The sequence below is a fragment of the Hippocampus zosterae genome, chromosome 7 (genome assembly GCF_025434085.1).
Source record: "Hippocampus zosterae strain Florida chromosome 7, ASM2543408v3, whole genome shotgun sequence".
NCBI lineage: Eukaryota > Metazoa > Chordata > Actinopteri > Syngnathiformes > Syngnathidae > Hippocampus > Hippocampus zosterae.
The window spans coordinates 16,090,772-16,106,697 of NC_067457.1; the positions used below are offsets into that span (position 1 = coordinate 16,090,772).

A 15,926-nucleotide genomic window follows, 5' to 3' on the forward strand; every position below is an offset into this window, starting at 1 on the left:
TGAGTACTGTGAGTCACCGTCACGCGCGTTAAACCCCAAGTCTGATCGAGTCGACACGCAACCGAACAGACTAGTACTTGAGGGAACGATATCTGGGGAATCCCGGTCTAAGCGGGTTCGGGCCCTGGTGGACTCAGGAGCGGACGTATGCCTGATTGACACCGAGCTCGCTTCCGAGCTAGGTTATGCGTTAGAGAGACTGATCGATAGGAAGCGGATTCGTGATCTCGATGGGCGTCTCCTGGCGGTCGTAACCCACAGAACGGAGCCACTGAAGCTCCAACTTTCGGGTAATCACATCGAGCTGCGGCGCTTTCTGGTCATGCGGTCTCGCAACGCTCCCCTCGTCCTCGGGTTACCATGGTTACGAATACACAACCCCGCAATCTCCTGGGCGCGCCCAGCAATCAACAGCTGGAGCCCTTACTGCTATAGACACTGTCTACAGTCGGCCGTCGGGGGGTACGAACATGTCACCCCCTCCGTGGAAGTCCGCCTTGACGGAGTGCCGGACTGCTATCGGGACCTCGGGGAGGTATTTAGTGAGGATCGAGCGCGTTCTTTACCTCCACACCGCCCCTACGATTGCGCTATTGACCTGCAGGCGGGCGCTCCGTTACCGTCCTCGCGGCTGTACCAGGTGTCTCAACCTGAGCGCGAGGCGTTGACGGAATACATAAACAGCTCGCTCGCCGCAGGTCTCATCAGACCGTCGCGTTCACCGTTAGGGGCGGGTTTTTTCTTTGTGAGCAAAAAAGATAAGACTCTGCGCCCCTGCGTCGACTACCGTGGATTAAACGACATCACCATAAAGAATCGCTACCCACTACCATTGCTAGACTCCGCCTTTTCCCCATTGCAATCCGCCACTATATTCTCTAAATTGGATTTACGCAGCGCTTACCACCTGGTCCGTATCAGAGAGGGGGATGAGTGGAAGACCGCTTTTAAGACCCCTCTGGGCCATTTTGAGTATCTGGTCATGCCCTTCGGACTCACTAACGCCCCCGCTGTCTTTCAAAACCTCATTAATGACGTTTTAAGGGATATGATCAACATTTTTTGTTTCGTTTACTTGGATGATATTTTGATTTTCTCCCGGTCAGAAGAGGAACACCAGCAACATGTCAGGCGGGTGTTGCAGCGCTTATTAGAAAACCGGCTCTTTGTCAAGGCGGAGAAGTGTGAGTTTCATGTTCCCGTCATTTCCTTTCTGGGGTTTATAATCGAGCGGGGTAGAATACGAGCGGACCCCATCAAGACGCTGGCAGTCAGGGACTGGCCAGTCCCGTCTAACCGCAAGGAACTGCAGCGCTTTTTGGGGTTCGCAAACTTCTATAGACGATTCATCCGCGGCTATAGTCAGAAGGCGCTCCCCCTGACCCGCCTTACGTCAACTAAGACTCCCTTTAAGTGGGACTCTACCGCGGAGGCCGCATTCGTTAGCCTAAAGGCGGCGTTTACCAGTCCCCCCGTCCTTCAACATCCTGACCCTGATCTTCCCTTCGTTGTAGAAGTGGACGCCTCGGATTCAGGGGTGGGGGCGGTATTGTCCCAACGCTCTCCAGTCGACCAGAAGCTGCACCCCTGTGCCTTCTTCTCCCGTCGACTCTCTGCTGCCGAAGCCAATTATGACGTTGGCAACCGTGAACTGTTGGCGGTTGTCTCGGCTCTGCAGGAATGGAGACACTGGCTCGAAGGGGCAAAAGAACAATTCACGGTTTACACGGACCACAAGAACCTCGCTTACCTCCGTACCGCCAAGAGGCTCAACTCCCGTCAAGCCCGGTGGGCCTTGTTCCTGACCCGATTCAACTTCTTACTCACATACTCCCCAGCCTCCAAGAACACCAAGCCCGACGCTCTTTCCCGTCTCCACGACCCCCCGGAAGTGGACCGACCCCCAGAGACCATCCTCCCGGCTCAGTGCATCGTGGGGGCCGTTCAATGGGAGGTGGAGCAGCGGATCCAGACCGCCCTGGAGGGGGTGCAGGTACCGGCGGGGTGTCCGGCGGGGAGACTGTTCGTGCCTCCGTCCCTGCGGTCGGAGGTTCTTCAGTGGGGACACGGGTCCAAGGTGGCATGCCATCCAGGGGTGAACCGGACGGTACAACTTGTCGCCCAGCGATTCTGGTGGCCGGAACTCCGGAACGACGTGACGGAGTTCGTCAGGGCCTGCACCTCCTGCGCATGCGGCAAGTCCTCCCATCGACCCCCGGCCGGATTGCTCCAGCCGTTGCCCATTCCACCTCGCCCCTGGTCACACATCGCGCTGGACTTCGTGACGGGTCTTCCCTCCTCCCGAGGTCACACAGTCGTGCTCACTATCGTGGACCGCTTCTCCAAAGCGGCCCACTTCGTGCCATTGTCCGGGTTGCCGTCGGCATTGGAGACCGCCGACCTCCTGGTTAAACACGTTTTTCGTCTCCACGGCCTCCCTACAGATATTGTGTCGGACCGGGGCCCCCAGTTTGTGTCACGCGTCTGGAAGCGGTTCTGCCGGTCCCTCGGAGCCACGGCCAGCCTGACGTCCGGCTACCACCCCCAGTCCAACGGACAGGCCGAGCGCGCCAACCAAGATCTGGGGTCGGCCCTCCGCTGTGTGTGCCTCCACCAACCCGCGACATGGGTCGACCACTTGCCATGGGTGGAGTACGCACACAACACCCTCGTCTCCTCCGCAACCGGCCGATCCCCGTTCATGACGGCGTACGGTTACCAGCCGCCGCTGTTCCCGTCGCAGGAGGGGCAGGTGGAGGTCCCTTCCGTTCAACACCACCTCAAGCGGGCCCATCGCATGTGGAGGGAGGCCCGGGCGGCATTGTCCCGCACGGCGTCCCGAAATCGTCAAATCGCGGATCGTCGTCGGCGCCCGGCCCCCTCCTATGTGGTGGGGCAGAAGGTATGGCTGGCTACTCGAGACCTTCGCCTGGCCGGCTCCTCGGCGAAACTGGGTCCTCGATTCACTGGTCCCTTCGAGGTCGAGGCCGTCATCAACCCGGCTGCTGTCAGGCTCCGTCTACCTCCTACCATGAAGGTGCACCCCGTCTTCCACGTCTCCCTTCTCAAGCCTGTTTCTTCCAGTGACTTGGCTCCTCCTCCCACGCCGCCGCCCCCTCCGCGGGTCGTCGACGGTGACCCGGTGTACACGGTTCGTGCCATCCTGGACTCTCGGCGCAGGGGAAAGGGGTTCCAGTATCTGGTCGACTGGGAGGGCTACGGGCCTGAGGAGCGGCAGTGGGTGCCTCGCTCCTGGATCCTTGATCCGTCCCTTTTGCGCGACTTCCACGCTGCACACCCTTCCAAACCGGGTAGTCCGCCGGGAGGCGTCCGTTGAGGGGGGGGTACTGTCACGTCGCGTGTCCGCCAGCAGGTGGCGGGTTTTCTCCTCCGCCATCGACACACCTGCCCGTAATTTCGGGCTGATTACCCCCCTTTATTTAGAGACTCCGGCAGTCATCTCACTGCCGGAGAATTCCTCGCCGAGCCATTATTCGCTCTCGTTCTCTATTTGCGCTATTGCTATTTGCCTCGTTGCATACTTGCCTTACGACCTATACTTGTTGCCCACTTATTTCGACTTTCGATATTTCGTATTTTTCTACTATTACCACCAGCGCGATTATCTCCTCGCGTTTGCTTTAGCCGCGAGCGTTTTCTGTTTGTTTCCTGATCCTTATTTGATCAGCGTTTTCTGTTAATTTCCTGATCCTTATTTGATCAGCGTTTTCTGTTACCGTTTTTCCCTGTCGGGCTCTTTCTGTTGTTTTTTCGTTCTGTCATTAAAGACACCTTATTTTGTGACAATACTCTCTCTTGTCTGCTTTACCTGGGATCCAACTTATTTAATTCATTGTTCTGCTCGGAGCGATTTTTTCCCCTCGAGCAGAACGTGACATAAACGAGGGATTACTGCATGTCATAATGGTTTCTGGTTTCTGGTCCTCACATAATTGTGTACAATTTTCTCTCAAAAACTTAATTTGCCTGCTCTTTTGTTGTTCAAAGTTCTATATTTTCCGCCTCTATGTGTTTTCAACCAGAGTTGCATGAAAAGTGTCATCAATCACCCGAGCACTAAATTTTGGTGTTTCATAATTACTTTTCGTGATTGCTTAACAATTAGCGTCACTTCTCTTTCTTCTGTTAATTACAACTCATAATCCGTTCATAAGAATGATATTCATCGGAAGTGAAGCTTATTCGCCACCGTGGAGGCGATGATTACCGGTTTAGGAGGGAATCCACAATGCGTTTCCATGCACTAGCTACAAACTGAAGCTCATTGCAGGCAACCCGGTGTGGCTTCATTAGCACCAAGCTGGTCTTCATTGTAACCATACAATGGAAATCAGGGAGGATGGCAAGTGTAACCGAAGCGTGTTGCACCACGTAACCACATGTCCAGCCCAAGGGGAAAAAAAATCACAAACTAGTCATTATTGCATTTTTAGTTTCAATGAAAGGAGGGTAGAATTCTGCAATGATTGACAGGGACAGATCCTGGGGAAGAAACATTTCTCCTGAGGGCATCAAGCTGAAAAACGTGGTCGCTATTTGACGCATACTGTTTTATTTCGTAAAATTGCATCGGACTATGGGTCGAACATTTCTCTCCAAAGGATTGAAAAAGTACTTTTACATATCAATTATAAGTACACTTCTAAAATTGGAAAGGCAAAATACACGAAGTAACAATAAAAATTGAATAATAGGATTAAATTGCCAAATTTATGCTCCGGAAAGATAACATATGACTTTTGTTTTCAAAAACTGCAATTTTATGGAACATAAATATTAATGTTGTCAAATGTATAGTGTCTATAAAGACAACAGCTCTGGTCGCATAAAATGAGGTCATTTAGTTATTGAATTTACGAATAATATACTGTACATGTGTTTTAAGTGTTCGTTTGCGTGATTTGTCTATTTGTGTTTTCAATACTGTGTACAGTACTGGTAGGTGAACGGTACGCGAGCCGTATTCCGAACCACTAGATGGCGCTTATAGTTTAACTGCCATTAAACGTGAAGAGAAGAAGATGAGTCAGCCCACTCGCGTCTCGGGTAGTAAACAAAACACGGACCCACTCAATAACCTGCTGACGCATTTACAGGTAAAATTTTCGATCTTTTTTTTAAAGAATTTTGATCATTGCGTTATATGTAATAAATCAATAGTCTCGGATGTTATTAACACAAAACTGAACGCGCATTTTGTTTATTATGTTAGCTTACATCGTAAAGCAAATTTATGATGGCTATGTTTCATACAGCTGACATCTCTCTAATCTAAATCTCTGGTCAAACGGACGCGTTGGATGTACTGTACTGACTGTACTGTATTTTTAATTTTGTGTGTTTTGGTGTTTTCAGTGTCAAAGCGGGTGGTTGAAGATTTCGTTTTTCCACTTATCATCGAGCTAACAAGGTGCGCTAGCATCACATCTTGAGTGTTAAAAACATTGCAGAATGCACATTTGACTTGTTCGTCCACAGTGTCTGACAACAGATTTTGCATTTTGTTTTGTCTGCAGCGCGAGTTAACGGATTTTTTTTCCCGTTCCAACTGGCACCCGACCCAGTCAAAGACTACCATCTTGGTAAAGGGAATCTCGTTCTGTCGTTTATTTTACTTCATCTCAGACTGGCGCTTCATTTCTTTCTGGACCATTTCAAATGATAATATTTGCCCTCGACTAGCATTGATACGGAGGTATTTTAGAGCTAAACCAATGCAAAGGTTTTCCTGGGTCAAATTAAGGCAGAGGTGATGTCATCCTGACCATGCGCCATGACTGTGAATGTATTCTATAAATTTTAACGGACTCACTTTCTTTTTACTGAAAACACACTTTCAATTCAACTCAACTGTTTTTGTAGAGCACTTCCAAACAGCACTTTCAGTTAAGAGTTTGGAAAAGAATATTACTACTATCATGTTAAAGCATTCATTTATCTTGTGTGGCCATTTTTGTTTGAGACGCTCAGATTATTTTGAAGAAGCCTTCAAGCGCTGTGTTTTCCTTGTCCACCTGTGCCTCAACAGCTGGCTGCGGTGTCCTCCATTATTTTTTTTTTTTAATGAATGAATAAAAATCGCAAACCATCGATCTAAACTATACCATACCATCTTTAATATACTTCTCCTTCTCTTCTGCTGCTTTAGATTAGAAAATTGTGAATGGCGGAGCGGCACAAAATTCGCTGGAGGTGGCCGCTGTGCAATTTTGAACCTTAAAAAAACGTCAATTTAAACGTTAAACATCATGAACAAAACACTATTGAATAAAATTTAGATGCATCGTGTCTAAAACAATGCTGTGATGCAATAAATCACACCATTTTCACAGGCACATTGAACAACCCATTCTCAGACTGACCACTTTTACATTTCTAGGTGTGACAATGGGGAAGTCATTTTCCCATTTCCTGAAACAGATGACGTATCATGAAGGTCAGGATGTCCTCACCTCTCACCTAGAAGACAGTCCAACAGAAGATGAGAAGGGTAGTGATGTTTCCCAATTTCCATACGTGGAGTTCACGGGACGAGATAGTGTGACGTGTCCTACGTGTCAGGGTACTGGAAGGATCCCGAGAGGTAACCCTTGCTTGTGGTGTGTTGAAATAATTGAGCTAACCCAAAAAGCTTTGTCTTAATTTTGTGCCAGTGTGAAATTTCAGCACAAGGAAATGAAATACCGTATTTTCCGCTCTATAAGGCGCACCTAAAAGCATTCAGTTTTCTCAAAAGCCAACATTGCGTCTTGTAATCTGGTGTGCTTTATGTGTAGTATTACCGTCTCTTTTTATTCCCCATAGGGTTGTTTCCCTTTTACTGTTCCTATGCCATCTCTGGCGATTATTAGCAGGAACCAATTGTAACCTAAAAGGGTTCTGCCCGACACTAATTGACAATACACACACTCAAATGGAGAACTACTTTGTGAGCTCTGGGCAGCCTTTATGAAACGAAGACACGACCAAAAGCATTGTTAAGTACTGACTAAACAAAGGAAGAAGGAGACGAGCAAGACTTCTTAGGATATTTATACACCTGTGGACGTGAGCCCACGAGGTTTGTGTGCCTTTTTGTTGAATTAATTGTCTTCATTTATTGTTTTGTATTGCCATTTTTATTTATGCCAAGGAATGAACCCTGTATTTTTATGGACTTCGTGTTGTGCTTCATGCTACATCCTGAGGGAGCTGTGTATGGATCAATGTTCTGATTTTTGGATGTAGTATTTTAAATGTTCTGTAAAGCGCTTTGTTTCAGCTCCAGCGGTTGTGAAAGCGTTCCATAAAGCTGCATTGTATTGTAATGTATTCCTTTTCATGTAACTCCATCTAGTTTCATCCCTAATGCAACCGCAGCCACTATTGTTGCTTCTATTCTATGCACCTTACACAGTGCTACATTACGAAATTAATTGATTCAGGAAGAAATTTCTTAGCTGGAAAATTTTGTAAGTAGAGACACATTTTCCATGTAAATGCCCTAATTCGTTCCAACCCCATATATGAAAACAGTTTTAAAATAGGCCAATCATTGAAGGTGCGCCTAATACTCTGGAGTGCCTTATAGTGCGGAAAGTACGGTACATTGACATGAATATCACATCAATGGCATCAGTTATCACTGTGTATGTTGTGTGTAGAATTTTGAGGACTTTTTGTGGGGGGTCATTTTTCTTTCCACAGGACAGGAAAATCAACTTGTGGCGTTAATTCCATACAGTGACCAAAGGCTTCGCCCTAGGAGAACGTATGTATATTTATCTTTGTGTGCATAGTGGCTGAAAATGGCTACGAGAGCATTGTCAGCATTGTGCTCATAGCTGTAGCAATATTTTTCTATGACTGGATTTGCAGAAAAGTTCTTATTGTTGGCGGTAACCTAAACTGTGAACCCATCTTAAGTTTTTTTTTTTTTACCAAGATAAATACAGATAGTTATGAGTCACATCTGAAGAAAATAATTGTGCACATGTTTTTATATTACATAAACATCACGTTTCTGCCCTGCAAACTGGTTTCGGGTTATTTGAATCAGAGAAAATAATCCATTTGTATGATGCCTTCATTGGAGACCTATGACATCGTCTTGTGTCTTTCGCAGGAAGTTGTATGTCACCGCATCGGTTGTTGTCTGCCTGCTGCTATCCAGTTTGGCGGTATTTTTCCTCTTCCCTCGATCCATCGACGTGACCTACGTCGGGGTGAAGTCGGTTTATGTCGGCTATGACAAAGAGAAGCAGAGTGTCTATTTGAACATCACGGTCAGTAAAGAAGTTTCTTTTCTACGGTCCGAATTCATTGATGGGTTTGCAAACCATTTTCGTGCCCCCACAAAACAACCAATTTTTCAATGTGTAAAGACAAATCACACTATCTATATATATATTGCGCGTCGTCCCTCACGCGGTCTGTCCTTCCGTCTGTCCCTTTAAGGGGACAGACGGAAGGCGGCGAACCAGCTAGTAATGTACCCCGGGCCTGCGTGGGTTTTCTCCGGGTGCTCCGGTTTCCTCCCACATTCCAAACACATGCGTGGCATGCTGATTGAACACTCTAAATTGTCCCTAGGTGTGAGTGTGAGTGCGAATGGTTGTTCGTTTCTGTGTGCCCTGCGATTGGCTGGCAACCGATTCAGGGTGTCCCCCGCCTACTGCCTGGAGACAGCTGGGATAGGCTCCAGCACCCCCCGCGACCCTAGTGAGGATCAAGCGGTTAGGAAGATGAATGAATGAATGAATGAATGAATGAATGAAATGGAATAAAAGACAATGTAAAAAATGGTTTTATAAAGTGCCAAAGATGTTGCGCATTTACTATCAAGTGTCAAGGACAACTTTATTGTCAAATGTGCTGTACAGTGAAACTCCTCTACCACGAAACCTACATGGGCGAAAATACCCCCTAATATGAAAAAAATCTTAATTCATTGACACCATTCCCACTCTCCTGGCCCCTATACAATGGAAAAAACCCCTGTTGCATTATACGAAATCTTTTTTTCTGCTCTTGGCTCGCGAAGAGATTCACTACATTGAAGTCTAATCCAACAGCGACCTCTACTGCTTCGTTCGGAAACGGCAACAGCAACCACCACACTGGTTTACACATGCGCAGTAGTCCAGGAAATATTTGTTATTGTTCGATTCAGACGGAGCATGAACGTTGCATTGCTAAAATGGCTACAAAACGGACCTTTGGATGTCAAGCAGCTCAGACAAGAAGAGCTCCGACGCTGGAAGAGAGGCTAAAAGTGATCAAAATGAAAGATGGAGGAAGCAAAATAAGACATTCTCCAAGAAATTGAGGTAAATGAAAGTGGATACTGATTGTAAATTTCGCAATTTCTTTCCCTTCTTTTCTTTCTACACTGACTATATGAAGTGTCAAATAAGTGTGTGCTCATACTTATGCGCTATTGGAATAAAAATAATGAGTACACATACGTTTGTCTGTGTGTGTCTGTGTTTACATCTTAGATCAAATTTGCTACAGTAAAAAAAAACCCTGATGTGAAAAATGTCTTGCTGCAAACATAATTTCGTTGTAGAGGAGTTTTGCTGTATACACTTGCACATTAAAAAAAAATCACATCAGTTCCAAACTTCAGAATTAAAACATTGACACCACTCATTCTTCTAAAGATGATGATGATACTTTTGTGTGGCTCTTCAGAACACTCTCAACATCACCAATAACAACTACTACTCAGTCGAGGTGGCTAACATCACAGCCCAAGTGGAGTTCGTCAACACCGTGATTGGCAAAACTCGTATGATGAACACGACTGCCATCGGCCCTCTCGACATGAAACAGGTACCCCACCGATGAAAGCTTATGAAACGTGCATCCCAAACGTCAATGTGTGAGAAATCCGACCCCCTCTTTCTTGTCAGATTGACTATATGGTCCCCACCGTCATAGCGGACGAGATGAGCAGCATATAGTAAGTGTTTGCATGCCTATTTCTATCATTCTTGTTCGTTTGAATTCAATTCACACTGTGCTGGAAGTTTTTAAGATGCCCCTCTGGCATTGGCAGTGAGAATTTAACTCTTTCATTCCACAAGACATACTTGTACGTCTTTTTAAAATTGGGCCCCGCCTACCAAAGACGTACTTGTACGTCTGTCATTTTTTGGCGTCATAGAGAGGAGGAGGGTCTAATGCAATCTGAACGAGAAAAAGCCATTTGCATTGTAAATCATGTAAAAAAGCGACCAGTAGGTGGCAGTGGTGCCTCACGTGCTTGAAATGCACGCTTTTACAAAAAAATATTTTTCTCAGTTTTTTGCCCAGGAATCGCTATTGTCATGAAACCTTTTGCCATTTTGTAATGCCGATTGCTGAAAAATGGAAACAGTTTTTTTTTCTGCTGAAAGAATAGAGTCCAAACTTCACTTTGTTTATATAGCATTAGAACCAAATATTCAGTGGGCCTTGCAAGATCAGTCAAAATCCAGTAAAACGCTGGGATTGAGGGGGTTGCTCCAGTGAAAATGGCTGCGATTGAATGAGTTAAATGGCAGCCTGTGCGTGACCGTAACAGATCACTGGGCTTCTCCTACCTTCCTTGGGGCTAACTAGTACCCAGTGGTACCATGTTTTTTCCCCTTAATTTATAAGGAATATGCATTTTAATCCATCCTTCCGTACAACATAGAGAAAAGATGTCCGCATATGTCCTCATACCTCCTCCCAGTTATGTGTAACTGCTCACCCCTCCCTTCTCTACTCAGGCGAAAAGAAGGACTGGGAAAGAAAAGAAAAAGCCTCTCCAATTATTGTCAGAGAGGGGGCTTGATTTGTAATTTCTTTAAACAACCAATCATTGCAGCGGGAGTTTGCCTGCTTTGGAGTCCCCTCAAAAAGAAATGTTCATTACCGATAACGGACAGTTTTAGCAGTCATTGAAACCTTTTTGTTTTTCAAAACCACTGTAAACCGTCATACCGGTAAATGACCCATGCCAGATGCCCAACACTTAATTCCTTAGCAAATGCCTTATGACATCAATGACGTAGTCCCTAACTTGACTGTTTTGTTGAAATTTACAGTGACTACTGTACCCTGCAATCCATCAAGGTTCACAACATAGTTTTCATGATGCAGTAAGTTGTCCTGGATATTAACTCTGTCAATTCCAACATTCGAAATGGTGTGGGAGTCTGTAAACCTGCCCTTATTCTCACCCCACTCTCCAGAGTGACTGCCACCACCACATACTTCAGCCATGCTGAGCAAGTGTCACAGGAGATGTACCAGTATGTCGACTGCGGTGGGAACACCACTTCCAACAGTGGAATGACAAAGCCGTTTAGCATCCCACATTCCGAGTAACAACCTGACACTACCACTCGAAGCATTTGAAGTTCTATTGTGTTACTCTGTTGTCCAATTTTCTTCCAACCCTTCAGATGAATATCACATTTGTTGTATGATTTCAAGAAACGAAAATCCAGACTGAATCAACCCAGGAAAGCTCTTCTCGGTAAATGTAATGTCTCTTGTGAACATTTGAAGAAAACGACCATCACAATACTTGGGAAAAAAAAGGTACTTAGAAGGTTTGGAGTGAGTAAAACAATTACCGCATTTTCCGCACTATAAGGCGCACCTTGAATGAATGGCCTATTTTAAAACTATTTTCATATAGAGGGCGAACCGCATTATCAGTCGCATGGAATAGAAACTACAATAGTGGCTGCAGTTGCGTTAAGCATCCACTAGGTGTATTCACGCTAAAGGGAATACAATACAATACAGTTTTGTTTATACAGAGCCTTCACAACTGCTGCAGCTGAAACAAAGCTCTTTCCAGAACATTAAAAATACTACTTCCAAGAAATTAGAACATTGATCCATTTAGAAGGCGCATTGGATTATCCGTCACACTGTGTCGGCTTTTGAGAATATTGAGCCTTCTCCTGCGGAAAATACGGGAATGTGGCCGCATGGTGATTGAGTGCTTAGCATGTCTGCTTCACAGTTGAGCGAGTTAGAATCTCAGTTTAGGCCCTCCTGTGTGGATTCTATGCATTCTTCCCCATGCTCGTGTGAACCGTCTCCAGGTACTACAGCTTCCCCTCGCATGCCAAACTTGTGGCATGTTAGGTTGATGGAAAATTGGTTCCAGTGGGAAGCGCAATTTGTTCAGGTGTGTGCGGCGATAGGCTGGCAAGTCATACAGAGTAAAAGTTGTCCAAAACAAAGTCTGGACAGTGATGTGACATTGCTCTACAAATGCAGTGCATCACAATTGACTATGTGTATATGACGGCTAGAGATGAGTTATTAACTACCGTATTTTTCGGACTATACATCGCTCTAGATTATAAATCGCACCAGCCCAAAAATGTATAATTAAGAAGGAAAAAACATTCTATAAGTCGCACTGGATTATAAGTCGCATTTTTGGGGGAAATTTATTTGATAAAATCCAACACATACACAAAAACATACATGTCATCTTGAAAGGCAATTTAACAGACTGAATAAGTGTACGGTATACTAATGTTACATGACTGACATGCCTGGTACGTCAGTAACGACGTAACATATTAAGAGTTATTCAGATAACTCTAGCATAAAGAACATGCTAACAAGTTTAGCAAACTAACAGTTGCACTCCAAATCACTATATCCAATGAAATCTTCATTCTCTGTGTCACTTTTAAACAACTCCTCCAACCAAGGAGGTCGACGATGCACCGCTTCCTCTTCTATGTCGCTTATGTCAGACTCATCGTCGATTTATTGACGCAGGCCGAGAGCGTCCTCTTGTGGTTTAATGTGAAAATAACGTGAAATGACATAATCATGTGTTCATAATTTCACACATAAGTCGCTCCTGAGTATAAGTCGCACCCCCGACCAAACTATGAAAAATAAACTGTGACTTATAGTCCGGAAAATACTGTATTATCCTGGCAATTTAGTACGACCCGGAACCCTTCTTATGAGTTGATTAACTACTGACGTTTTTATTATTGTTTTCTTGGAATTCCGTGCTGCAGATTTGTTGTTTCCCACTTCACAAGGCATTTATTTTACACATGAATTTTATCAACAGTTAAAAAATAATAATAATAATTAAGATGACATGCAGACACATTTTAAGCAGCAGTATCATGCCTTGATGAATTTTTCCGTTAGCCATTACTGTATTAGGTGATGCATTTGAATCCACACTGAGGCGTTCCCGTGTGGATTTGCATGTGCTCTGTTTGCTAATTTGGGTTGTTGCAGGTCGCCGGCAGGGTGAGCCGTACACAAAATAGACAGATTCACTTGTTGATGCATAAAGGAGAGCTCCAGATGAAAATGAGAACCCGATGAAGCTTAGCATGAATGCACTATAAGTCTTTCTGAATTGCACTCTCAGCATCATGTTCCCGCAAGCTAATTTCCCCCAGCACACTTTTTTTGGAGCAAACTTTTGTTGGATAATTTGCAGAATGCAGAGGCCGTTATGTTATGAAAATAATAAGGATAAAGATAGGCTTTATTTGACTGAACTTTTATCACTGGACATTGCGCTTTGTGGACACTAACAATCAATAACTAATGCTGTGTTGTTATTTTGGTACTTAATTTAGTGAGGTTAATTTTTGTGGTCTTTTTGGAGTGGGTGTATGTTTCAGTGTATGATTGCAGTAGAGACGTTGACATTTTGGGGATAAATGTACACCCCCCCCCCCCTGATCGATCCATAATGATTTCTTTGTACAAGTATTTCAGACCGTTTTAAATCATCCTCTGATTTTTTTTCCCCCATCATTGTAAAAGATTGCTTTTTGTTGGTGAAGCAATATAACCTATAACCACAGATGCATCACCAGCTAATCTCGTTTAAAAAAGAATGCCACCTTGGGGGGTTTTTTTGTCTTCATTTGTCAATTGTTTAGTTTCTACAATAAAAGCAGCAGTCAAGATGATTTTCCCTTCAGCATTGTCGTTGAATAACATTTGCTATAAACCAGAGTTATGATTGTACAGAGCTTGATTTAAAGAGCATTTTTTTTAAATCCTAACATACACTGTAAGTTGTCAAATGCAATACAGGAGGCAAAGTTGTTTTCGATTATTATTTTGAAATTGTTTCATCGTTTTGTGATTGTGTTGTATGGGATTTTGACTGTGTTCCCGAATTATCAGTACATATTGAATTTAAGTTGAATAAACAGATTTAAACATCAATTGTTACTGCTCTCTGGTATCGGGCGGAAGCATCGTATCTCTACAACACCTTTGATTGGTCGATTTTAACAAAAAAAAACAATATATGAAGTTGACCAAATCTGTTGAACAACCTAACACTTATATTTTCTTGACCTGGACAAATGAATTTGGCAAAATTACATCGTAATTATTACAGACTCTAATTGGGTGTATCGTAAAGTTAATTTAACCGTTTCATGCACACTGTTACCGGATAACATGACAAAGCAATCCACTGTAGTAACCGCTATCCCTGAAGGGGTTTATATTAAAATTGCCCAAAATAAAGCCACAAAAAATAGGTCCATTAAAACAAAAATAATCAATGAATGACAAAAACAAATCTCGACTCAACTGTATTTATCGAGCACTTTAAAACAACCTCCGCTGTTTACAAAGTGCTGTGCATGGAGCAAATATCATATATACAACAATAAAACAATAAATCACAGGCGTCAAAGTCAAGGCCCTTAGGGGTCAGATCCGGACCGCCACATCATTTTATGTGGCTCGTGAAAGAAAATCATGCGTGTCAACTGGTATGGTCCTTGCTAAAATCTGGATTGAAATGTCAAATTGTCATGTGTAATAAATGACGTTGAGATTTTCCAATAATTTTGTCACCCTGTTTACACTCACTTCAACAATAATGGAACAAACAACAAACCAATAGCTGTTTTGAAGACACTTCACAAGGAAGCAGTGACAGCTCCGATGAAGGCTGAAGTGACAGCCGAAACTGTCAGCCTGGTAAGAGTTGAAGAGAATCTTCACCAAAAAAAAAAAAACATTGTCCGGAAAACAAGAACCTTTAACCCAAATTTAACAAAAAGTGATTGATTCGTTTTATTTTATTTAATAGTGCTTTTGTCCGATTCGATTTATTTCTGTGACCACATTTTTTCTTTCATGAACAGTAGTCTACCTATAATTGTGTACGCGACTATGAATATAGTCGCGAATTTCAGCAGAGGAGGTCATGTTTGTTTTTGGCATAACTCCGTTTCTTAAATGTTTTTGTTTTGTTTGTTTGGAAAAGTTGTTTCATTACAAATACTTCTAAACTGTTTTTAGCTGCCAATGTTTTGTTATTAACTGACAGTGGGTAAGAAGTGTGCGACACCCTCGAGAAAGTGGGTACAGAAAACGGATCAAGATGAGTTTGTTATTAATTCTAATTTTATCTCACTTCCCCGGCCTAGCGTCTTTCTGTTTAGTGCCTGTGGTGCGGTGTGACAATCACACAGGTCGAGGTGATGCGCAAGACTATAGCCTCTCCCCGACAAGACCCTAGCGTAACCTCCCAGAGGTGCACCACGGTAATGGCAACATACCAGCTGATCAGCTAGGGATCTCGGAGCAGGAGGGAGCCCCAGAGGTGTTGAGTGCTGGGCCCACGGATGTGGATACGTCCCGATTATTCACCAATCCCTCCCCCAGCTATGGGTCAAATTGGTCCCGCTGCCTTGTGGGTACACTAAATGTGAAAGGCTAAGGGAGAAAACCCTAACAGAAAATCAACGGGCCAGGTGGGCTGGCCTCCTGAAGCGGACTGTGACAGACTGCAGACCCGGCAGCTCACTGCAACCACACAGCCCTCAGCCGTCTTGGACTCTTCCTTGCCACTGACTCAAGGGTAGTGAGGTCAAGTCGTGGACTGGGCATTGTTCAGGCCCCTTCCACGT

General features: G+C 44.4%; 2 protein-coding genes across 4 annotated transcripts in view; one reads left to right on the plus strand and one right to left on the minus strand.

Moving 5' to 3' along the window:
• Window positions 1-15,926, minus strand: part of LOC127604228 (uncharacterized) — a 58,549-nt gene that overhangs the window by 25,722 nt on the left and 16,901 nt on the right. The window lies entirely within an intron of this gene.
• Window positions 5,033-14,220, plus strand: LOC127604250 (transmembrane protein 106B-like). 3 transcript variants are annotated; one of them, XM_052071285.1, is made up of 10 exons: window positions 5,033-5,117; window positions 5,377-5,431; window positions 5,538-5,603; window positions 6,401-6,604; window positions 7,708-7,771; window positions 8,126-8,285; window positions 9,697-9,837; window positions 9,918-9,967; window positions 11,079-11,132; window positions 11,226-14,220. In XM_052071285.1, the coding sequence occupies exons 4-10, from the start codon at window positions 6,409-6,411 to the stop codon at window positions 11,359-11,361; spliced, it is 801 nt and encodes a 266-aa protein (XP_051927245.1). In that variant the 5' UTR covers window positions 5,033-5,117; window positions 5,377-5,431; window positions 5,538-5,603; window positions 6,401-6,408; the 3' UTR covers window positions 11,362-14,220. The 3 variants fall into 3 exon arrangements, with proteins under 3 accessions (XP_051927245.1, XP_051927244.1, XP_051927246.1); XM_052071284.1 differs by lacking the exon at window positions 5,538-5,603; XM_052071286.1 differs by lacking the exons at window positions 5,377-5,431; window positions 5,538-5,603 and having other exon boundaries at window positions 5,038-5,117.